General features: G+C 49.2%; 1 protein-coding gene across 3 annotated transcripts in view; it reads left to right on the top strand.

Moving 5' to 3' along the window:
• Positions 1 to 24,150, top strand: part of IFT88 (intraflagellar transport 88) — a 141,777-nt gene that overhangs the window by 61,470 nt on the left and 56,157 nt on the right. For 2 of the 3 annotated variants that reach the window (XM_073583055.1, XM_073583057.1), the window contains 5 exons: positions 6,936 to 7,022; positions 7,833 to 8,019; positions 14,706 to 14,814; positions 17,051 to 17,201; positions 23,911 to 24,026. In XM_073583055.1, coding sequence (XP_073439156.1) covers positions 6,936 to 7,022; positions 7,833 to 8,019; positions 14,706 to 14,814; positions 17,051 to 17,201; positions 23,911 to 24,026 — 650 coding nt within the window. The remainder of the gene's footprint in view (positions 1 to 6,935; positions 7,023 to 7,832; positions 8,020 to 14,705; positions 14,815 to 17,050; positions 17,202 to 23,910; positions 24,027 to 24,150) is intronic. The other variant, XM_073583056.1, reaches the window with a different exon arrangement.

Below are 24,150 nucleotides of genomic sequence, written 5' to 3'. Positions count from 1 at the left end.
AATCACCAGGAAGGCACGCGCAGCAGGGCAACCATGCGCGAGATAGAGCATGTGCTCTGTTGGGCCGAGAGGCACCACTCAGTAATCTCAGCAGTTCACATACCAGGTGTGGAAAATTGGGCAGCAGATTTCCTAAGCCGGCAGGGTGTCGCGGCCGGGGTATGGTCCCTTCACCGCGAGGTCTTCCAGCAGATTTGCCAACGGTGGGGGACTCCAGACGTGGATCTGATGGCGTCCAGGGAGAACGCCAAGGTGGGCAAGTTTGTCGCTCGGTCTCAGGACCCGCAAGCAATCGCGGTGGATGCGTTGGTCCTACCGTGGAGCCAGTTTCGGCTCCCATACCTGTTTCCCCCACTGTCGCTTCTCCCAAGGGTCATCAGAAAGATCAAGACAGAGGGGGTCCCGGCAATTCTGCTGGCCCCGGACTGGCCCCGTCGAGTATGGTACGCGGATCTAGTGCAGCTCCTCGCAGACGTGCCTTGGCGTCTACCGGAACGGCCAGACTTACTTTCATTGTCATATCTCTCCAGGAAGGTTGTATTCTTGGTAGCCATAACTTCCATTAGGCGGGTCTCGGAGTTAGGAGCATTATCTTGCAGAGCTCCTTTTCTGACTTTTTTTAAGGATAAAGTAGTCCTTAGACCACCGCCGCGTTTTCTGCCGAAGGTCGTGTCCTCTTTCCATATTAATGAGGACATTGTTCTGCCTTTGTTTTGTCCAGTGCCAGTACACAGAGCACCTTTTCGCCAGACGGACTCGTTGTTTGTGATTCCCGAAGGGCGCAGGAAGGGTCTCGCAGCCTCACGGTCAACCATAACCAGATGGATTCGCCTAACTATTCAGGAGGCTTACCGTATTGGAGGCGCACCGATTCCAACAGGGATAAGGGCGCACTCTACTCGGGCAGTGGGCGCCTCTTGGGCGCTTCGGCACCAGGCTTCGGCAGAGCAGGTATGCAAAGCAGCAACCTGGTCCAGCCTGCACACTTTTTGTAAGCATTACAATGTGCATACTCAGGCCTCGTCGGATGCGAGCCTGGGTAGGAAAATTGTCCAAGCAGCAGTGGCACACCTTTAGACAGGAGGGCATGCGGCTTGGATCGTTGAGTTTTCCTACCACCCAGGGACTGCTTTAGGACGTCCCACAGTCTCTGTGTCCCCCAATGAGACGAAGGAGAAACATGGATTTTTGTGAGTACTCACCGTAAAATGCTTTTCTCCGAGACGCTCATTGGGGGACACAGCACCCACCGTGATAGCCAGTTGGCTCTTGTTTATTTAATTAGTATAATTCCTTATTTAATGTAGGGTGGTCCTTTTTCAGACATATGATTTTCTGCGTTAAGGCTAATTTATGGATGTTCTCCTACTGCTTTTGCACTAAACTGGTTTCCGCCCGCTATCGGGGCGAGGGTGTATGCGGCGGAGGAGGAGCTAACTTCTTTTTTGTATGCTTAGTGTCAGCCTCCAGACGGCAGTAGCATACACCCACAGTCTCTGTGTCCCCCAATGAGCGTCTCGGAGAAAAGGATTTTACGGTGAGTACTCACAAAAATCCATATTTCACACGCGTCCTGTCCAACTCTTCCTTCTGGCGAGATGGGACAAGTCGATCCGTTCCCTGGATCGGGTGGTCTCTATTCCACCGCGGATAAAACAGTCCCTGATATGGTGGGAGCATTCCCAGTCGATCCATCTCGGGAGGTCCTTCCTTCTCAATCATTGGAAGATAGTAACGACGGACACCAGCCTTCTCGGTTGGGGAGCAGTGCTCCAAGATTTGACAGTCCAGGGTTGGTGGTCAGCTCAGGAATCTTCCCTCCCAATCAGCATTCTAGAACTTCGAGCAACATTCCTTTCCCTGCTGCATTGGCAGGAGCTCCTTCACGGATGTCTGATTCGAGTCCAGTCCGACAGTGCCACGGCGGTGGCAAACGTCAACCACCAAGGGGGAACTCGAAGTCGGGCAGTGATGTCAGAGGTTGCTTGAATCTTGTCTTGGGCTGAGCAGAATGTTCCAGCAATTTCTGCAGTGCACATACCAGGAGTCGAAAAGTGGGCTGCAGACTTTCTCAGCCTTGAGGGGCTCGCTGCAGGCGAATGGTCTCTGAATCCGTCAGTCTTTCAGAGAATCTGCCTCAGATGGGAGACTTCGGTCATCGACCTAATGGCGTCCAGGCTCAACCACAAAGTTTCTCAGTTTGTGTTCAGATCTCGCGACCCGCTAGCAATCAGATCCGATGCGCTAGCGATATCCTGAGAACAGTTTTAGTCAAAAATATAAAAGTGGAGGTAATTCCCGTAATCCTCATCGCCCCGGATTGGCCATGAAGACCCTGGTACACAGAGTTGGTCAACCTCCTAGCGGACATGCCATGGAGACTTTCGGATCGCCTGGACCTTTTGTCGCAGGGGCCCCTCTTCCACCAGAGTTCTCAGTCGCTTAATTTATCGGCATGGCTGTTGAAGCCGCGGTTTTGAAATTGGATGGGTTCTCCGATCAGGTCATCCAGACTATGATTAAAGCAAGGAGGCCTTCGTCTTCCCGAATTTACCACCGAACACAGAAAGCATATTTCCGCTGGTGTGAAGCTTTGGCGTCTACCGGAACGGCCAGACTTACTGTCTCAGGGGCCGATCTGCCACCTGAACTTAGGGGCCCTGGCTTTGACGGCATGGCCGTTGAATCTTGGATTCTGACCCAGGCGGGATTTGGGCGTGAAGTGGTTGCGACAATGGTTAGCTCCCAGAAGCCGGCCTCGGCGAGAATTTATCATAACACTTGGAAGGTTTTCTTTCGTTGGTGTCGAGAACACGGGGTTGCGCCATTATCCTTTTTGGTCCCCAACATCCTGGCTTTTCTGCAGTCCGGCCTAGACGCAGGGTTGGCGCCGAGTTCCCTTAGGAGGCAGATATCGGCCTTGTCGGTCCTTTTTCAGCGAAAGATCGCTACCAATATGCAGGTCAGGACGTTCATTCAGGGGGTCTCTCATTTGGTGCCCCCCTATAGAGCACCCATAGACGCCTGGGACCTTAACCTGGTCCTGGGTGTCCTACAGGAAGCCCCGTTTGAACCGTTACAGGAAATTTCATTGTCATATCTCTCCAGGAAGGTTGTATTCTTGGTAGCCATAACTTCCATTAGGCGGGTCTCGGAGTTAGGAGCATTATCTTGCAGAGCTCCTTTTCTGACTTTTTTTAAGGATAAAGTAGTCCTTAGACCACCGCCGCGTTTTCTGCCGAAGGTCGTGTCCTCTTTCCATATTAATGAGGACATTGTTCTGCCTTCGTTTTGTCCAGCGCCAGTGCACAGAGTGGAAAGGGCGCTCCACTCTTTAGATCTGGTAAGAGCTCTCAGGAGGTACGTGTCAAGGACAGCACCTTTTCGCCAGACGGACTCGTTGTTTGTGATTCCCGAAGGGCGCAGGAAGGGTCTCGCAGCCTCACGGTCAACCATAACCAGATGGATTCGCCTAACTATTCAGGAGGCTTACCATATTAGAGGCGCACCGATTTCAACAGGGATAAGGGCGCACTCTACTCGGGCAGTGGGCGCCTCTTGGGCGCTTCGGCACCAGGCTTCGGCAGAGCAGGTATGCAAAGCAGCAACCTGGTCCAGCCTGCACACTTTTTGTAAGCATTACAATGTGCATACTCATGCCTCGTCGGATGCGAGCCTGGGTAGGAAAATTGTCCAAGCAGCAGTGGCACACCTTTAGACAGGAGGGCATGCGGCTTGGATCGGTGAGTTGTCCTCCCACCCAGGGACTGCTTTAGGACGTCCAACAGTCTCTGTGTCCCCCAATGAGACGAAGGAGAAACATGGATTTTTGTGAGTACTCACCGTAAAATCCTTTTCTCCGAGACGCTCATTGGGGGACACAGCACCCACTGTGATAGCCAGTTGGCTCTTGTTTATTTAATTAGTATAATTCCTTATTTAATGTAGGGTGGTCCTTTTTCAGACATATGATTTTCTGCGTTAAGGCTAATTTATGGATGTTCTCCTACTGCTTTTGCACTAAACTGGTTTCCGCCCGCTATCGGGGCGAGGGTGTATGCGGCGGAGGAGGAGCTAACTTTTTTGTATGCTTAGTGTCAGCCTCCAGACGGCAGTAGCATACACCCACAGTCTCTGTGTCCCCCAACGAGCGTCTCGGAGAAAAGGATTTTACGGTGAGTACTCACAAAAATCCATGTTTCACACGCGTCCTGTCCAACTCTTCCTTCTGGTGAGATGGGACAAGTCGATCCGTTCCCTGGATCGGGTGGTCTCTATTCCACCGCGGATAAAACAGTCCCTGATATGGTGGGAGCATTCCCAGTCGATCCATCTCGGGAGGTCCTTCCTTCTCAATCATTGGAAGATAGTAACGACGGACACCAGCCTTCTCGGTTGGGGAGCAGTGCTCCAAGATTTGACAGTCCAGGGTTGGTGGTCAGCTCAGGAATCTTCCCTCCCAATCAGCATTCTAGAACTTCGAGCAACATTCCTTTCCCTGCTGCATTGGCAGGAGCTCCTTCACGGATGTCTGATTCGAGTCCAGTCCGACAGTGCCACGGCGGTGGCGAACGTCAACCACCTAGGGGGGAACTCGAAGTCGGGCAGTGATGTCAGAGGTTGCTTGGATCTTGTCTTGGGCTGAGCAGAATGTTCCAGCAATTTCTGCAGTGCACATACCAGGAGTCGAAAAGTGGGCTGCAGACTTTCTCAGCCTTGAGGGGCTCGCTGCAGGCGAATGGTCTCTGAATCCGTCAGTCTTTCAGAGAATCTGCCTCAAATGGGAGACTTCGGTCATCGACCTAATGGCGTCCAGGCTCAACCACAAAGTTTCTCAGTTTGTGTCCAGATCTCGCGACCCGCTAGCAATCGGATCCGATGCGCTAGCGATATCCTGAGAACAGTTTTAGTCAAAAAGATAAAAGTGGAGGTAATTCCCGTAATCCTCATCGCCCCGGATTGGCCATGAAGACCCTGGTACACAGAGTTGGTCAACCTCCTAGCGGACATGCCATGGAGACTTTCGGATCGCCTGGACCTTTTGTCGCAGGGGCCCCTCTTCCACCAGAGTTCTCAGTCGCTCAATTTATCGGCATGGCTGTTGAAGCCGCGGTTTTGAAATTGGATGGGTTCTCCGATCAGGTCATCCAGACTATGATTAAAGCAAGGAGGCCTTCGTCTTCCCGAATTTACCACCGAACATGGAAAGCATATTTCCGCTGGTGTGAAGCTCACCAAATCTCTCCAATGGGTTTTCACGTCCCATCCATCCTGTCTTTTCTGCAGTCGGATCTGGAGTCCGGACTGTCCCTTAGACCAGGATCACACATGCGAGAAACACAGCCGAGTCTCACATGTTAATACCCGGCACTGCCATCGGCACTTGGATCGGAGTTTCCGGCCGCATAGCAATACATGCAGCCCCACGCTCCGCTCCCGAGTGCCGGCGGCAGTGCCTGGTATTAACATGTGAGACTTGGCTGTGTTTCTCACATGTGTGATCCCATCCTTAGTTCTATTGAGGGATACGTTTCGGCTCTGTCAGTCCTGTTCCAAAGGAGTTTGGCAGTTCGCCGACAGCTCATAACGTTCATCCAGGGAGTCGCTCACTCCATTCCCCCCTACCAACCCCCAGTGGATCCTTGGCATCTTAATATGGTACTCGACGTCTTACAGGAGTCTCCGTTTGATCCACTGCGTGAGATCTCTTCCACATTCCTTTCCTGGAAGATTGCTTTCCTGGTCGCTATCACTTCAGTTAGACCGGTCTCTGAGCTAGCAGTGCTTTACCTGATCTTTCACCAGGACAAGGTGGCCCTACGTCCGGTTCCATCCTTTCTTCCCAAGATGGTTTCCGGTTTTCATCTAAATGAGGACATTGTGCTTCCATCTTTGTGTCCATCTCCTTCTCACCCCCGAGAGTGGTTGTTGCACAAACTGGATCTAGTGAGAGCTCTAGGTGTTTATCTGTCCAGGACTGAGCCTTTCCGGCGCTCAGATTTTCTGTTCATCATCCCAGAGGATTTATGAAGGGGTCTCCCTGCGTCCCTGTCTACGATTGCTGGATGGATCCGTTCCACCGTACTGGAAGCTTACCGTCTAAGAGGTAGAGCATGCCCACTGAGGATCACAGCACACTCCACGCATTCGGTGGGGGCCTCCTGGGAAGTTTACAATCAGGCATTGGCCTCTCAGCTCTGCAAAGCTGCTACATGGGCCTCCCTTCATACCTTTACTAAGTTCTACAGGGTTCACACTCATGCTTCATCGGATGTGAACCTTGGTAGAAAGGTCCTGCAAGCTCTGACTTGAGGGTATTATTCTTCTTCCCACCCTTGGGACTGCTTTGGGACATCCCATGGTTTCCTGTATCCTCCAATGAAGTGAGAGAGAAAGCCTTCAATGGGGGACACAGCACCCGCCCTTGTTTATTGTTGTATCAGGTCCTGCTGTTATCTGTTACATTGTTTCTGTTACATTCTCTATTTCTTCTACTGCTTTCTCACTAACTGATTAGCTTTCTGCCAGTTGGTGAGTATATACTGCTGGGGAGGAGCTAACCCTTTTTTGCATAGTGTCAAGTCAACATCTTAGGGGCAGCAGCATACACCCATAGTTTCCTGTGTCCCTCAATGAAGGTTCCGAGAAAATGATTTGATCGTGAGTACCCAAAATCTTGCTTTTTGTTTTACAGTAATTGTACTTTTTTTTTTACTATTTGCTTGACATTGTCAAAACAATATGGTATGTACTTGACTGTTCTGTTAAGTAAGTAGATTAGTGTGTAGATATAAGGGGGTTAAGGCTGAAAGGAACATTATTAGCTCTATGATCATCCAATGACCTGATGATGTAATGTTATCTTCTGTTTAGCTTTCTGAGTGGTGTCTCCATTTTTATAAGTCATTTATGTTAAGATTTTTTTTCACTTTTAGGCTGTAGAAACTTTAAAAATGTTTGAGAAAAAAGACACCAGAGTAAAAAGTGCAGCAGCAACTAACCTGTCATTCCTATACTTCCTGGTAAGTTCTAATGTGTAATTTGTAACCAAGAAAATATTGAAATTGATCTAGAGACTGGGGTCTCATTTAGTAGTGCTACCTCCAGCATGTTGCAGGACGGGGACTGTATCCATTCTGGGAGCTGTATCTGTGTAATGACGTGATGTCCTATAGTGCTACCTCCAGTATGTGCTCCACTAGGACACAGCATGGGACTGTATCCAGTATCCATTCTGGGAGCTATAGCTGTGTAATGACGTTATGTCCTATAGTTCTACCTCCACCATGTGCTGCTACACTAGGACACAGCATGGGACTGTATGCAATCCAGGAGCTGTAGCTGTGCAATGACATTATATCCTATAGTGCTACCTCCAGCATGTGCTGCATTATAACACAGCACAGGACTGTATCCAGTCCAGGAGCTGTAGCTGTGTAATGATGTTATGTCCTACATTGCTACCTCCACCATGTGCTTCATTAGAGCACGGGACTGTATCCAGTATCCAGTCCAGGAGCTGTATCTGTGCAATGACATTATATCCTATAGTGCTACCTCCAGCATGTGCTGACTTATGACACAGCACAGCACAGACCTGTATCCAGGCTCCAGTATCCAGTCCAGGAGCTGTAGCTGTGTAATGACATTATGTCCTATAGTGCTACCTCCTGTACTGGAGATGGGAAACGCAGCATCTGTGCTGCTGTTTAGCAACATGATCATAAATGGTTTCTTCTTTTATGATGATCATGCCAGTTTAGAAACATGCTTAGAATTTTTTTTTTTAATCCAGTCACCATTGTATTTTCTTTTTCTTTATTTTCTTACAGGAAAAAGATTATTCACAGGCTGACCTGTATGCAGATTTAGCCGTTACCACTGATCGTTACAATCCATCCGCACTAACAAATAAAGGCAATTCAGTTTTTGTAAGTGGAGACTATGAAAAAGCAACAGAATTTTACAAAGAAGCTTTGAGGAACGACTCCTCCTGCACCGAATCACTTTATAACCTGGGTGAGAAAGCTCTTCCTAACTTAGGTGTATTACAACCCATGGTTTCCTTTGATGGAGAAACCACAATATTATCTTGTAATATATTATAATTTTTCTCTCTCTATAGCACTGAGACAGAAAATAAAACACACGTGCATCATCCACATATCACAGAATAGTGTTGGTGCATGTACAACGTATCTTCTGATCCAGTAACGTACCTTAAGGGGGCTTTACACATAGCAATATCGCTATAGCGTCACCGATTTTGTGGCGCAGCAGCGATATCGCTAGCGATATCACTACATGTGATACTTACCTCCGACCGGCTCCCCCGCTGGCTATCTCTGATCGCGCGAGATCGTCCACGTTCATTTCTCCTTCGTCTCATTGGGGGACACAGAGACTGTGGGTGTGTGCTTCTGCCGTCTGGAGGCCGACACTAAGTGTACAAAAAAAGAGTTAGCTCCTCCTCCGCCGCATACACCCTCGCCCCTAGGCCGGGCGTAACTCAGTTTTTGCTTAGTGTCTGATGGAGGCACACGCAGTCTGGAGCTCCAGACTAGATTTTTTTTTTTTTTTTCCCTTTTTTTCTATGAAGATAAGACAGGGGCGACGGATCCTATAGAGAGGATCCGATCTCCCCAAATCATCAACGGGCGACCACGTGTGAGTAACCCTCCACGTGTCCTCTCCCGCACCGAGGGACACATCTGGGACTTTTTGCCAGACAACTATTTTTTAAAAGAGGGGCAACGCGTCCTGATAAGAGGATTCGGTTTCCCCATAACTTCATCAGGCGAGCACGTGTGAGCAGAACCAGGGGTCAGCCTCCACGTTGTTCCTCTCCTACAACAACAATGTATGGAGGCCCCTTCCACCCCTTGGTAGTGAGTCCAGGGGCTGAATTGGAGGCGCAGGTGAGCCGATCTAGTTTGTGGACGTGGCGAGTACAGGGGGAAGAAACCGGTACCAGAAGTCCCCCCCCCCCCCCCTGCCGGGGATGGAGCCCACGGCGGATGGCCCTGCTCACCTTTAATATTTGGGGGATCCGCTCCTGGAGCGCACCGCAAGTTTGCCCCGGTGAGTAACGGTAGCCAGAGTGGCGTTGCACCCGGACGCCGCACACCGCGTGTACCGGAGTGCGGCCGGAAGCCCGCCGGCGGCCGCGGCCCCGCTGCAGGAGGAGGTCCGTGAGTATCGCGCGAGGCGCGCGCCGACTTCCGGTGGTAGCCGGAAATCCCGCCCACTGACGTCGGGGAGACGCGCTGTATAGGAGCAGGAGGCCTGGAGGTCAAGGGGTGGAAAACGGCGGGCGCACAGGTCCCGGAGAGGAGACTTCCGCCCTACCACCTCGCGTCCACGCATCCGGAGCTTCCCGGGGTACTTCAAACAGGAGTGGGACCCTGCCGGTGGGTGAGTGTAACTCCGTTTGGAGAACCGCACTGGTTGTCAGGGAAGGGGTTACCCTCCTCCTCCTTCTACCCTGCCTTCAGCCTGTGCAAGTATGTCTGCCAAAGGGAAAGCTCACTCTTTCCTTTACGCGGTTTGCGTGTCCTGTGGGGTCAGGCTGCCAAAGGCACAGGCGGGTAAATATTGTGAAGCCTGCGAGTCGGAGCGCGCCCAGGAGCCCCCCACTGTTTCTGAACCCAGGGGTCAGGACCCCCCGGAATGGGCGGTGTCCTTATCGCATTCTATGCTGTCCCTTACAAGGGCAATTGAATCCCTTCAAGGCCCGGGCAGGAACAAGGATGTTGGTCTGCCAGCGGAAGAGAGCTCGTCCTCGTCTCAGGACCCTCCAACCATTAGAGGTCGCTCCAGTACCAGGCAAGCTCATATCAAAAGGGCTCGTTCCCCGTCGGCCGGGCCCTCCGGGGCTTCGGCGGCGGGTATTAGGGCATCCCGTTCCCCGTCGCTGAGCTCAGGGAGCGATCAGGATGAAGGAGAGGAGGAGGAGGCCTGGAATCTAGAAAGCCTGGGGTTCCAGGACTCGGTGGACAGTCTCATTGAGGCAGTCAACCAGACATTAGAGATCGAGGACGATGTGCCCACAGCCTCAGGTCACAAGGTCTCTTTCAAGAAATCCAGGCGACCACATAGAAGGTTTGCCACGCATCCGGAGTTTGAGGAGCTAGTCCAGAAACATAGAGAACACCCGGATAAGCGTTTTGCGATGCAAAAAGCGCTGCAAGCAAAGTATCCGTTTCCTCCTGAGCTCCATAAGGGTTGGGTAGAGTCGCCAGTAGTGGACCCACCGGTATCACGTTTAGCATCAAGATCGCTATTGTCGATACCCAGTGTTTCTTCTATAAAGGACCCAACTGATCGCCTCATGGACGGGCTTGCCCGCTCGGTATATGAGGCAGCAGGGTCGGCTCTGGCCCCCTCCTTTGCGGCAACTTGGGTGGCTAAAGCCATGGTTTCGTGGGGGGACGCTCTGTATAAGGCCCTCCAAGACAGGGATCTGCCCGCGGAGGTCTTGGAGGTGGCAAATCAGATATCAGGAGCGAGTGATTATCTTGTCAGCGCCTCACTGGACGCGGCCGAGTGTTCGGCTGTGGCGGCAGCGAATGCGATCGCCATTAGGCGTGCATTATGGCTGAGGCTGTGGAAAGCGGATTCTATCTCTAAAAAATCCTTAACCTCATTGCCTTTTCAGGGCAATCGGCTGTTCGGTGAGAAGCTGGATAGGCTTATCTCAGAAGCCACAGGGGGGAGAAGTAGTTTCCTCCCGCAGCAGAGAAGTTGCCCGGCATTCAGGCAAACGCAGAGGCGTTTTCGACCCTTTCGTAGCCCCTGGGGGGGGACTTCGGCCAGGGCATACTCCTCCGCAAACGATGGCCAGAGTAGGGAAAAGCAAGCCTCTTACAGGGCCAATCCGCTGGGTAGAGGCCGAGGCCGTTTGCCCAGAGCGAGGGGGGCCAGGTCCCAAAAACCTCCAGCTAAATGACTGGAGGCGCTCCGTACCTACGGACGACAGAGTGGGCGGACGCCTACTAGGGTTCAGACACGTTTGGGTCGCAGTGACACGCGACACTTGGGTGGCAGAACTAATATCGTCCGGGTACAAGATAGAGTTTGTCGGACGGCCACCACAGCGATTCTTCCGTTCCCGACTTTCCAAGACAGATTCGCAGGCGGAAAGTTTGTTACAGGCTATAATGACGCTACAGCGCAAAGGGGTCATCGCCCCAGTGCCGCAGGGCGAAGAGTCGCAGGGGTTTTACTCCAATCTGTTTTCGGTCCCCAAAAAAGACGGGACTGTGAGGCCAGTACTGGATCTAAAGATCCTGAACAGATTCATCAGGGTCAGGCGATTCCGGATGGAGTCCCTCCGCTCGGTCATTACAGCCATGGATCCAGGGGAATTCCTGGCCTCGATCGATGTGCAGGATGCATATCTGCATATTCCGATATTTCCCCCACACCAGAGGTTCCTGCGATTTGCGATCGGAGGACGTCATTTCCAATTTGTGGCTCTGCCCTTCGGCTTAGCCACTGCCCCCAGAGTCTTTACAAAGATAATGGCGGTGGTTATGGCCATCCTGCATGCACGGGGCATAACGGTGTTACCTTACCTGGACGACCTTTTGGTAAAGGGGCCGTCGTTTCAGGAGTGCCAGGACAATGTCAGTATCACTCTGGATACCCTGGCCCGTCTGGGCTGGTTGATCAATCGGAGCAAGTCGTCCTTGGTTCCAGCCCAAAGAATCGTGTTCCTAGGCATGATTTTCGACACCTCCCGGGGGCTGGTGATCCTCCCTCAGGACAAGGCGCAAAAAATCAAGCAAGGGGTACGGAACCTTCTACAGCCGGGCACCAGATCCATCCGGTACGGCATGAGTGTGTTGGGCAGAATGGTGGCGGCGATGGAAGCAATCCCGTTTGCCCAGTTCCATCTCCGTCCGCTTCAGCATGCGCTCTTGACAGCATGGGACCGGAGGCTGCTGTCTCTCAGTCATCGGTGCAAGTTGTCTCCGCTGGTACGAGGTTCACTCCGGTGGTGGACTCGCGACTCGTCTCTGGTCCAGGGGAAACCCTTTCCCCCGGAACAATGGTTGGTGGTGACGACCGATGCAAGCCTGCAAGGTTGGGGAGCAGTTTTCCAGAGTCACATAGCCCAGGGGCGGTGGTCCGTTCAGGAGATAGTTCTCCCGATCAACATTCTGGAGATACGGGCAATACGATTGGCCCTGCAACATTTCCAGTGTTTCCTGAGACACCGGCCGGTGCGCATCCAGTCGGACAATGCTACAGCAGTAGCATATGTCAACCATCAAGGGGGCACGCGCAGCCAGGCAGCCATGCGCGAGGTCGGACTGGTACTGCGTTGGGCAGAGAAGAACCGCGTGGTAATTTCAGCGGTGCACATTCCAGGAGTCGAAAACTGGGCGGCAGATTTTCTCAGCCGACAGGGGGTCGCGGCAGGGGAATGGTCCCTGCACCCCGAGATCTTTCAGCAGATCTGCCAACGGTGGGGGACACCAGACGTGGACCTTATGGCATCCAGAGAGAATGCCAAAGTACAAAGGTTTGTCGCTCGATCCCTCGATCCGCAGGCAATCGCAGCAGACGCTCTGGTGCTCCCGTGGAGCCAGTTTCGTCTCCCGTACTTGTTCCCCCCGCTGCCGCTGCTTCCAAGAGTTATCAGGAAAATAAGGAGAGAGAAGGTTCCAGCAATTCTGCTGGCCCCAGACTGGCCCCGGCGGGCCTGGTATGCAGATCTGGTCCAACTAGTGGTGGACGTACCCTGGCGTCTTCCAGATCGGCCGGACTTACTGTCCCAGGGGCCGATCTGCCATCCGAACTTAGGGGCCCTGTGTTTGACGGCGTGGCCATTGAATCTTGGCTGTTAACACAGGCAGGATTCAGGCGCGATGTGACGGCCACGATGGTGAGTGCCCGAAAGCCTTCCTCGGCGAGAGTATATCATCGAACTTGGGAAGTTTTTTTCCGTTGGTGTAGGGATCGTGAAGTGGCTCCTCTGGTTTTTTCGATCCCCAACGTACTGGCTTTTCTACAGGCAGGGCTGGACGCAGGGTTGGCTCCGAGTTCGCTCAGAACGCAAATCTCGGCCCTGTCGGTGCTTTTCCAACGAAAAGTCGCTTCCGTCTGGCAGGTTAGGACGTTTATGCAAGGGGTCGCACATTTAGTACCCCCCTATAAGGCGCCGACGGAATCATGGGACCTGAACTTGGTGCTCAGGGCCCTTCAGGAGGCTCCTTTCGAACCATTGCAAGAGGTCTCCTTGCCTTACCTGTCCAGAAAGGTCGTTTTTCTAGTAGCTATAACGTCTATTAGGCGGGTTTCGGAATTGGCGGCCTTATCTTGTAAACCGCCGTTCCTGACCTTTTATAAAGATAAGGTAGTTTTAAGGCCAGCTCCTCCCTTCTTGCCGAAGGTTGTGTCTGCATTTCATATCAACGAAGACATTGTCTTACCCTCGTTTTGCCCGGCACCGGTGCACAGGGTAGAGAAGGCTTTGCACACCCTGGATCTGGTAAGAGCTCTTAGAAGGTATGTGACAAGGACAGCGCCATTCCGCCAGACAGACTCTCTATTCGTGGTTCCAGAGGGGCGGCGGAAGGGGCTCGCTGCGTCCAGAGCGACTTTGGCCAGATGGGTTCGCCTGACGGTCCAAGAAGCTTATCAAATCAGTGGCACGCCGGTTCCGGCAGGGATCAAGGCTCACTCGGCACGGGCAGTGGGTGCCTCATGGGCACTGCGACACCAGGCTTCAGCGGAGCAGGTATGCAAAGCAGCTACCTGGTCCAGTTTGCATACGTTTGTCAAACATTATAACGTACATACCCAGGCATCCTCGGATGCAAGCCTGGGAAGAAAGATTCTCCAGGCAGCAGTTGCGCACCTCTAATCAGGGGCGCAAATTAGCATGGATTGGGTGAGCTAAGATCCCGCCCAGAGGACTGCTTTAGAACGTCCCACAGTCTCTGTGTCCCCCAATGAGACGAAGGAGAAGCATGGATTTTTGTGAGTACTCACCGTAAAATCCTTTTCTCCGAGACGCTCATTGGGGGACACAGCACCCACCCTATCAGCCAGTTGGCATTTACTTATTTTGAGTTATACAAATCCTTGTACAAGGTTTAGGGTGGCCCCCTTTTTCAGACATATAGTTTCTTGCCTGAGTTTAAGGCGCGTTCTCCTACTGCTTATGCACTAAACTGAGTTACGCCCGGCCTAGGGGCGAGGGTGTATGCGGCGGAGGAGGAGCTAACTCTTTTTTTGTACACTTAGTGTCGGCCTCCAGACGGCAGAAGCACACACCCACAGTCTCTGTGTCCCCCAATGAGCGTCTCGGAGAAAAGGATTTTACGGTGAGTACTCACAAAAATCCATGTTTCTCGTCGTTTGCTTCCTGCTGGCGCTGACGAGCGAGCTATGGACGCGGGCGGAAGACGGCGGTCATGGCTTCGTCTGAAAAGTACTGTAAGTACGACCGCCGAGCATCGCTACATCGCTGGTGAGATCTGCCTGTTTGGCAGCTCACTAGCGACCATTTAGCGATGCACCAGCGATCCTGACCGGGTCGTATCGTGGTCGGGATCGCTGGTGCATCGCTAAATGTAAAGGGACCTTTAGTTTTGTGGTGACTTCAGTAGTCTTCTTGCTGTCAGCTTCCTGATAGTGATCTTTGAAATTAGATTGCAAACTAAAGTCTTATATAAACACTTTTTTTTCCAAAGGTTTGACGTACAAGAAACTAAATCGCTTGGAGGAAGCTTTGGATTGTTTTCATAAACTTCATGCAATCCTGAGGAACAGCGCACAGGTTGTCAGTCAGATCGCAAACTTGTATCCTTGTCTGAGTTAAAGGGTTTGTTGTCTATATATCTGTGGGGCAGGGAGTGTAAATTGTAGCGTAGACGCCAGGCACAGCCAGTGTTTGAAGGTTAATAAAGAGTTATTCCAAACTATTAAAGGGAACCTGTCACCACTTTTTTGGCCTACTAGGTAAAAATATAATTTAATTGAGTATCAGCTCTGCGTTCCACAACTAGTTCTGAAACCCCCTGACTCCCCATGTAGAAATGCGCACTACTGGTTTTCTGCTTTGCCCTCAGTTGGACAAAGCATACTGCGCACGCGCAAGGTCACATTTCAATGCACACGCGTGAAATATGTACGCGATCTGCGATCTTCACAGCGAAGAATGTGTACAGCAAGCCGAAGAGGGGTGGAGTGACAGCACAGAGACAACACCCATCGGACCGGACAGATTAACATACAGCGCGGGACAAATAAAAAAGGTTTTTATGGATGATACATGGGAAGTCAGGGGGTTTCAGAACTAGTTGTGGAACGCATAGCTGATACTCAATTAAATGATACTTTTACCTTGTAAGACAAAAAAGTGGTGACCTGTACCCTTTAAATTGATCACATATGACACTGATTTGGTGATCTGGGTTTGCACCAGTCCGGAGAATGAAAGGATAGAGCCACCGTTCTCCCCAAAAAAACTTATAGGGGCTCCTGTTCTGGTATGGCGCTTTCATTTTCATGATTGAGCCCGCATCAATCACAAAGGAATTACATATTTTAGACATCTGCCATAATGAACATTGACCTGTAAAAACGATGACACCAGTTGCCCCATGGGTTCTAAAACTACAATATTTGTCAAATTACAAGGGGTATTCAGATAGTTGGTGAAATGTTGCGCTTGCAGAGAATTTGATTTGTAAAATGCTTTCAATTAGTCATGGTGATCCGCCAGTCAGTGAGTCTCATAGGGGTCTAGCATATCTAGTAGACGGTGGTCTGCTGCATTGGACACCATGTGAAGGGAAGCTCCATTTTTTACTTCAGAATCCTGAAGAAGCTTTTTTCTTGAATATAGAAGCAATATTTCTGAATGTAATACGTAAGGACTTGCGTTAACTTAATTTGTTTTCCTCTTATTTGACTTTAAACTCTATTATTCTGACCTTATTTTTGTGGGCGCTTCAGAACCACTTACACAATATTGTCTAATTAATAACACAACTAACAATATTTTTAAAAATTAATTTAAAAATCTGCAGCGTTCACACTGGCCACTGTGCATAATTTAAGACTCCTTCCTGCTGGGCACATAGATATTAGCAGCGATAGACTGACTCAAACCCCATCTTACTTTGTAGAAGAATTATCTGAGCATGCTTTAATTTTGGCAAAGGGAGGTGGGAGGAGGTGAGCTGTGATATCTCCTGTTGTGAATGATGGATCCTGTTATCTGCTGTTTATAGATGTGTTGCATTTCATTGCATTCATGTCTGTGATAATGAGACTGCTGAAAAGTCATCTGTGCAGAACAATATGTACGTGCCTAGTGGCCAGTGTGAAAATTGCATGGTGTGTTTTTTTTCACCAATTTTCCATAGCATTTAAAAAAACACACGTCTGTTCTACTCTATACACTGGGTGCAGAACTCATGGAGGAGAGCAGGGCTGGGCTGTGTGCCTTTACGGATCTCGCACAGAAAAAAACTGCTCTAAGCTTTTCTGGGCGTGTGTTCTTTTTTTCTTCCCCTGCATAATGCCTCTTGATTGTGATCGGTCAATGTCATGCAGGGGACAAATTGCAACCCCCCCCCACCTCCCTCCTTCCTTCACCAGAGAAGAATCTTTGGTAATACCCCATTAGGCGTTGCATAAATTATAACCTAAACTTTACAAACTAATATCTCCACAACAGTGAAATTAAAAACTACATATTACTTAGCTCTGCACACATGGGGATAATAGCAGTCTATTGCCATAGGCCGTGGCACTGAAAATCCGGCTACCAGGAGGAATTTAACCTTATTTCTCCCTGCATCCTTCAATTTCAATCTTAGCGGGACAGCTGACACTGCTTCAGCCACCGCTCAGAGATAAATTGCAAAGTTTGTTCTTACAAGCGCTTTCAAGTAACAAATTTGCCCATTGACAAAATAAGATGACCCCCTTTTTTTTTTACACATGGATGGAATGGATGGAACTGCTCTTTCATGTTAACATTATAAGTTGTTCATTGTGCATATATACCTTAACAAAGTGTATTTAGGTATGAAATGCTTGACGATCCTAATCAAGCAATCGAATGGCTCTTACAACTTCTAAACATTGTACCGGCTGATTCCCATGCGCTCTCCAAACTTGGAGAACTGTACGATATTCAGGGTGACAAGTCTGAAGCGTTTCAGTTCTACTGTGAGGTGCGTTCAATGTACTATGAAATCTGCAGGACTGTACTGCTAAAGTTAATAGTTACATGTTATATCGTCTAATACATAGTGTAGGAAATCACTCTCTGTGGTAGGCACTTGGCATTTGGCCTTAGGTAGCGTTCACACAGACCATGCAGTTTTGGTACAGACATGCAGTTTTTATTGCTTTCCACATGTTGCCCAGCACCAAAACAAATTCAAACATAAATCCCTAGCCTTGTGCAGTCAGTAACTAAACAGAACAAACCCTGGCTATTCATACACAGCTGAGCTAGCCCCAACTTGGTAGCAAAAAGCAGCCAAAGGCTGCAGCATCCAGTAATAGCATCCATTGATACTTGCAGTTATATACTCACGGCCTGTGCAGTCTCTTCTCAAAGAGGGATTCTGGCCTGTCTCTCTCTTTTCAGCTTCAAGACATATCCAGTCTGGTCAGCTTCCCTGAGCTGACTCCTGTATATGAACATCTAGCCTGTTTCTATGCAGGGCCAGTCAGGTACACTAATCAAAGCCTGCATAGCTAGGATTTAACCATAGCCTATCTGACATTGCTCTGCCCAAAGCCAAGGGCTGGGCACCATCTGACAATCCACCATGTCTACAGGGGCCACTTTACCAAAACTGACTTTGTGAAGGGGTGTGGCAAGCAGGCTTGTGGAGTCGCTGTCTGTTTTGGTGGAATCTATATAAAATGGTCCCACTAAAATATATAATAAACTAGCTGAAGAGCCCGGCGCTGCCCAAGCATAGTAACTAACTACGGTTAGTTATAACAAATTATAATGACTATATATATAAATATAAAGCTGTGTAGAGCCCCGCCCATTCCGCATAGCCACACTCACTATATCCCACATCATCCCGTCAGCCAGAGCTACCGAACTACTACCCATAATATCCGACATCATCCGTCAGCCAGAGCCACAGGACTACTACCCCTAATATCACACATCATCCCATCAGCCAGAGACACCGGACAACTACCTCTAATATCCCACATCATCCCATCAGCCAGAGACACTGGACTACTACCTCTAATATCCCACATCGTCCCATCAGCCAGAGCCACTGGACTACTACCCCTAATATCTCACATCATCCCGTCAGCCAGAGCCACCGGACATCTACCACTAATATCCCACGTCATCCCGTCAGCCAGAGCCACCGGACTACTACCCCTAATATCGCACATCATCCCGTCAGCCAGAGCCACCGGACTACTACCCCTAATATCCCACATCATCCCGTCAGCCAGAGCCACCGGACTGCTACCCCTAATATCCCGCATCATCCCATCAGTCAGAGCCACCGGACTACTACCCCTAATATCTCACATCATCCCGTCAGCCAGAGCCACCGGACTACTACCCCTAATATCCCACATCATCCCGTCAGCCAGAGCCACCGGACTGCTACCCCTAATATCCCGCATCATCCCATCAGTCAGAGCCACCGGACTACTACCCCTTATATCCCACATCGTCCCATCAGCCAGAGCCACCGAACTACTACCCATAATATCCGACATCATTCTGTCAGCCAGAGCCACCGGACTACTACCCCTAATATCCCACATCATCCCATCAGCCAGAGACACCGGACAACTACCACTAATATCCCACATCATCCCGTCAGCCAGAGCCACCGGACTACTACCCCTAATATCCCACATCATCCCGTCAGCCAGAGCCACTGGACTACTACCCCCAATAGCCCACATCAACCCATCAGCCAGAGACACCGGACTACTACCCCTAATATCCCACATCATCCCGTCAGCCAGAGCCACTGGACTACTACCCCTAATAGCCCACATCATCCCATCAGCCAGAGACACCGGACTACTACCCCTAATATCCCACATCATCCCGTCACCCAGAGCCACCGGACATCTACCACTAATATCCCGCATCATCCCGTCAGCCAGAGCCACAGGACTACTACCTCTAATATCCCACATCGTCCCATCAGCCAGAGCCACCGGACTACTACCTCTAATATCCCACATCATCCTGTCAGCCAGAGCCACCGGACTACTACCCCTAATATCCTACATCATCCCGTCAGCCTGGAGTCAGAACCAGAGCGCTGAGTGGAACGGTCCTAACTTCCATACTGGGGATCCCTTTAAGAGAGACCTGGCATCAGAACCAGAGCACTGAGTGGATTTGCCTTGACTTCCATACCAATAATCCCTTTAATAGGAGCCTGGGGTGAATCAGAGCGCTGAGGGATTTATCCTAACTTCTATACCGGAGATCCCTTTAAGAGAGGCCTGGGGTCAGTACCAAAGCGTAGAGTGGATTTTCCCTCACTTCTGTACCGAGGATCCCTTTAAGAGGGGACTTGGGTCAGAACCAGAGCGCTGAGTGGATTTTCCCTCACTTCCATACCGGGGATCCCTTTAAGAAAGCCTGGGATCAGGACCAGAGCGCTGAGTGGATTTGCCCTGACTTCCATACCAATGATCACTTTAATAGAAGCCTGGGGTCAGAATCAGAGCGCCAAGGGATTTTCCCTAACTTCCATACCGAGGATCCCTTTAAGAGAGGCCTGGGGTCAGAATTTCATCAGTTACATCATATAATAGATAATTGTGGATATTATCCGCGCTGCTGTGACAAACGAATCCAGTTGTAGTTATAATACACTCCTGTGGTTTATTCGATGCGTTTGTGGTTCACATGTCTCTGTGGTAATTTTCCTGAAGAAGTCATAGACTTTGAAACACGTTGACTAAACCACCAGAGTGTATTATAACTGGATTGGTTTGTCACAGCAGCACGGATAATATCCACATTTATCTATTATATCCTGTCTGAGTGGTCGTCTCACCGACCTGTGGATCTGCAGCAGCTGATTTCTACATGCTTTCAAACTGCGCTATCAGGTGAGTAGCTCCCTGTCATTGATTGGAAATAATCCGTGAGATAAGACCCTATTTGCGCTTTTTTGTTTCCTAAATTTTCTGTCAGTTACATCATGTGACCTTGCTGCCATAGTCGACTCTTCGCAACATTCTAAACTACAGGGTGCTACAGCTTTAGCCCATAAGTCCCAGAACAACGGAAAGTCATGTCCGATAACAAAGGCATGCAACAAGTTCTTGACCACTCCCACTTGGTGGGACACGAAACCACAGTCTGTGCATATGTCCACCTGGGCCATAGTATAGGTTTTGGCATCTCCATGGGACTAGCATATGCAGAAGTGTGGCCCTTGCCAGGGTCACCAAACTCCCAGGATCCAGAAGTCCCATCTCTTGGACACTGTTCAATTACCTAGCATGTCTAAGGCCCCTTGCCAGAATAAGGACTAGCACTGCAGGCAGGGAAGGCAAAGTAGGAGTTGTGCCGACCAATGCTGCATTATACCGGCCCTCAGTGTGGTAAACTACGGTTCTCCCTCTCACAAATCCACTTAAAGATAGGTCTCTCAGCGCTCCACCAAGCTGCACCAGCAACGCCAAAACACAGAGGCAATGTCACCTTCTAACCTGACAGCTCCTCCATGCTTTTAGAGCGCATCGGCAATGCTCTAGCCACCTTTAGCCAGGACATCCAATCTTTTTTTTTTTTAAATCAGATTATTTTTATTAAACAGTTTTAACTTACAAAATTGAGACAAGGAACACACCGTTTTAACATACAGATTTAAGACATACCTCTTAGACACAACCCAACCCCCCCCCCCACTATCATCAAATTATATCTAATATAACCGTGGGTCCCTTAGAATGTGACCTATAAATGTATAGTAGAAAAAAGGGAGAAACGCACACAAAAAAAAAGCAAAAAACAATTTTTAAGGGGGACAATATGAAACAAGATAAGACTTGTACAGCGAAGAACTATGAACAGTCAGGCACATAGTACAAAATGAGCAATAGACATAGTCATGAAACCTATTCATAAAGCAAGAGATCATATGGAACCAAGAGGGAATAAGAGGTACCATAATTAACGAAGCATAGGGAACAGATTCTCCAGCAGCAAAATTTGGGATGGCAAACCCGGGGTGTTAAGCCAGGGGCTCCAGATTTTATCAAATTTTCCGATAGCTTTTCTTTTAATATACACTCCTTTTTCCAGCCTTATAGAACTATTGACTTTATTAATAAACTCCTCCACCGTCGGGGGTGCAGATTGCTTCCAGTGCAAGGCAATAGTTTTCCGTGCTGTATATAGAACATCTGGTATAATACCCAATACACAGACCTTTGGATCAGGGAGCAATCTTGTACCATAAACTCTTGCCAAGGTATTCAGAACATTATTCCAGAACCATCCAAGCCGAGGACACTCCCAGAACATATGCATAAGGTGTGCATCAGGTAGGCTACATCGGGGGCAGCACGAGTCACTCCTTATCACGATTTTGTGCAAGAACGCAGGCGTTTTATATTTCCTATGTATTAGATACACCTGCGATAATCTCTGGGCCTCCGATAGCGAAAGACAGGGCACTGAACTCAACACACAGTCCCATTGATCATCTGAGATTTGGCCAACATCCTCCTCCCATCTAGCTTTTGTGCAAAGGGGGTACTTATTGTGGAATGCATTGAGAAGTATTCTATAGAAGGAGGAAATCAGTCCCCTTCTGGAGCCCAAGTCCCCCACCAACGTTGTCAAGGGATTAGGGTCTATACTAAGATCTCTGGTTTTGATTTGAGCTGCATACGCATGCCGGAGATGTAAAAATCTGTAGAAAAACCTATGGGGAATGTCAAATTCAGTGCGCAATTGTTCAAACTGTTTTAATGTATTTTTAGACTGAATGTGTGCCACGGTCATCACCCCCTACGCCTCCCAATCAGAGCACCCTTCTAAAGTTTGAAATTCCAGGAGACTAGGATTATGCCACAATGGTGTAAACAAAGAGCAATCAGAACCACCCAACAGGTGCTTTCCTCTATCCCAAACCTTATAGATCATGGCCAGAGTTGGAGCTTGAGATAATTTGTTTCCTCCTCCCCGGGCATCTACCATATACATTGGTACGCTCCAGGGGCTATTCTGAATTGCCAGTCGCCCATTTTTTTCCAGTGCACCACACTGATCCCAACCCTTCAGTTGCTGAATCTGAGCCGCCAGATAGTAGAGCCAAGCATTCGGGATAGCCAGCCCCCCCATTTGTTTTTTCTCTTTGTAGGTACTCCAGACGGATTCGAGCTTGCTTTTTTTTCCCCAAAGTAATTGTCTGAATAACCTATGAGCCCTCTGAAAGCACCATGCCGGGATCCACACCAGGGAGTTGTGGAGTATATAGAGCAGTTGGGGCATTAAAACCATATTGATGAGATTTCCTCTCCCAACAACTGATAGGGGAAGTCTACATCATGCATCAATTTTAGTTACAAATCTATCTAACAGGGGTGTCAGATTAAGAGGCACATAGTCAACAGGTTTAGCTCTAACATTGATCCCCAGATACTTAAATTCTGTTACCAGTTTAATATTGGTTTCCTCTAACCTCTGTGTGTCTACACACGGGTCTATAGGCATAAGTACCGATTTGTTCCAATTTATAAGGAGGCCCGACCAATTACCAAATTCCTCAAGGATAGCCATAACTAGTCTAATAGAGGAAGAGGCATCCCCCAGATACAGAAGCATGTCGTCCAGGTCCCCCACCCTAAATCCCCGCACTTCCTTAGAGGCCCTAATAATACATGCTAAGGGTTCTATAGCGATGGCAAATAGGAGGAGCGACAGAGGACATCCCTGTCTTGTTGCCCTCCCCATCGCCACCACCCCAGACAACTCACCATTGACCCTAATCCTAGCTGATGGACCATTATGGAGTAGCTTAATGAGGGCCGAGAACTTAGGGCCAAACCCCATTCTTTCTAAAATCTTCAAAAGATAACTCCACTCAACCGTATGAAATGCCTTAGCTGCGTCGAGCGATAGCACCACCCTGGTCCCCGCCTCATGAGGAGAACTTAGGACATCCAATCCTTACATTTCAAATGCCTGTGCTCCCTGCGATTTCACACCCGCATTTCATCCACCAATTGTAGGGATTCACTCTGATAGGCATTCGGCATTGAGTAGCATTTACACAGGCAATGCAGCTTAGGTCCAAACATATGAGTCTTTATTGCTTTCCACAGGTTGCACAGTAACAGAACAAATTCATAAACATAAATCCCTAGCCTTGTCCAGGTGTTAACTAAACAGAACAGGCCCTGGCTCCTCATACATGGCTGATCTAGCCCCAGCTCGATCACACAAAACAGCTACTGTCCATAGCAACCACTGATGCTTGTGGTTCTTTGCACAAAGGCCTGTACAGACTCTTTTCAAAAAGGAATTCTGGCCTGTCTCTTTTTCCAGCTTCAAAACACATCCAGTCTGGTCAGCTTCCCTGAGCTGCCTGCTTTATATGAACACCTAGCCTAACCTGTTTATGTGCAGACACAGCCAGAATCAAAGCCTACAGAGTTAGGATTTAACCATAGCCTACCTGGCATTTCCGCAGTAGGTACCAGCATCTATTGTTTTGTTGATTTGCATTTCTTTTTTCATTGCATTTGTGTATGACTTCCATACATGAGCACCATTCATACTGTACATGCTTATGTGATACCAGTCACTGCTTCATTATTCCTTTGGCTAAGATTATTATATTGGAATTGCATTTAGCTCCTTTTGTTATAAAAAAATAAATAAATACACTTTTTTCTTTATAGTCCTATCGCTATTTTCCATCAAACATTGAGGTGATTGAATGGTTGGGAGCCTACTACATTGACAAGAAGTTTTGTGAAAAGGCTGTTAAGTACTTTGAGAGAGCTGCACTTATCCAGTAAGTATATGGAGTTACATAGTTAAGCTTTGGTGTCTTCTTACATTCAGTCTAAAGGTATTCCCCTCTTAAAGATTTACCGTAGTTTTTTTTTAAGGAATTCGGCAGGAAGGTTTTTCCATCT

This window comes from Dendrobates tinctorius, unplaced genomic scaffold (genome assembly GCF_039654945.1).
Source record: "Dendrobates tinctorius isolate UK_male_01 unplaced genomic scaffold, ASM3965494v1 ptg000075l, whole genome shotgun sequence".
Lineage (NCBI taxonomy): Eukaryota > Metazoa > Chordata > Amphibia > Anura > Dendrobatidae > Dendrobates > Dendrobates tinctorius.
The sequence above is the reverse complement of the archived record's forward strand: the minus strand, read 5'-3'. Positions and strand labels throughout refer to the sequence as shown.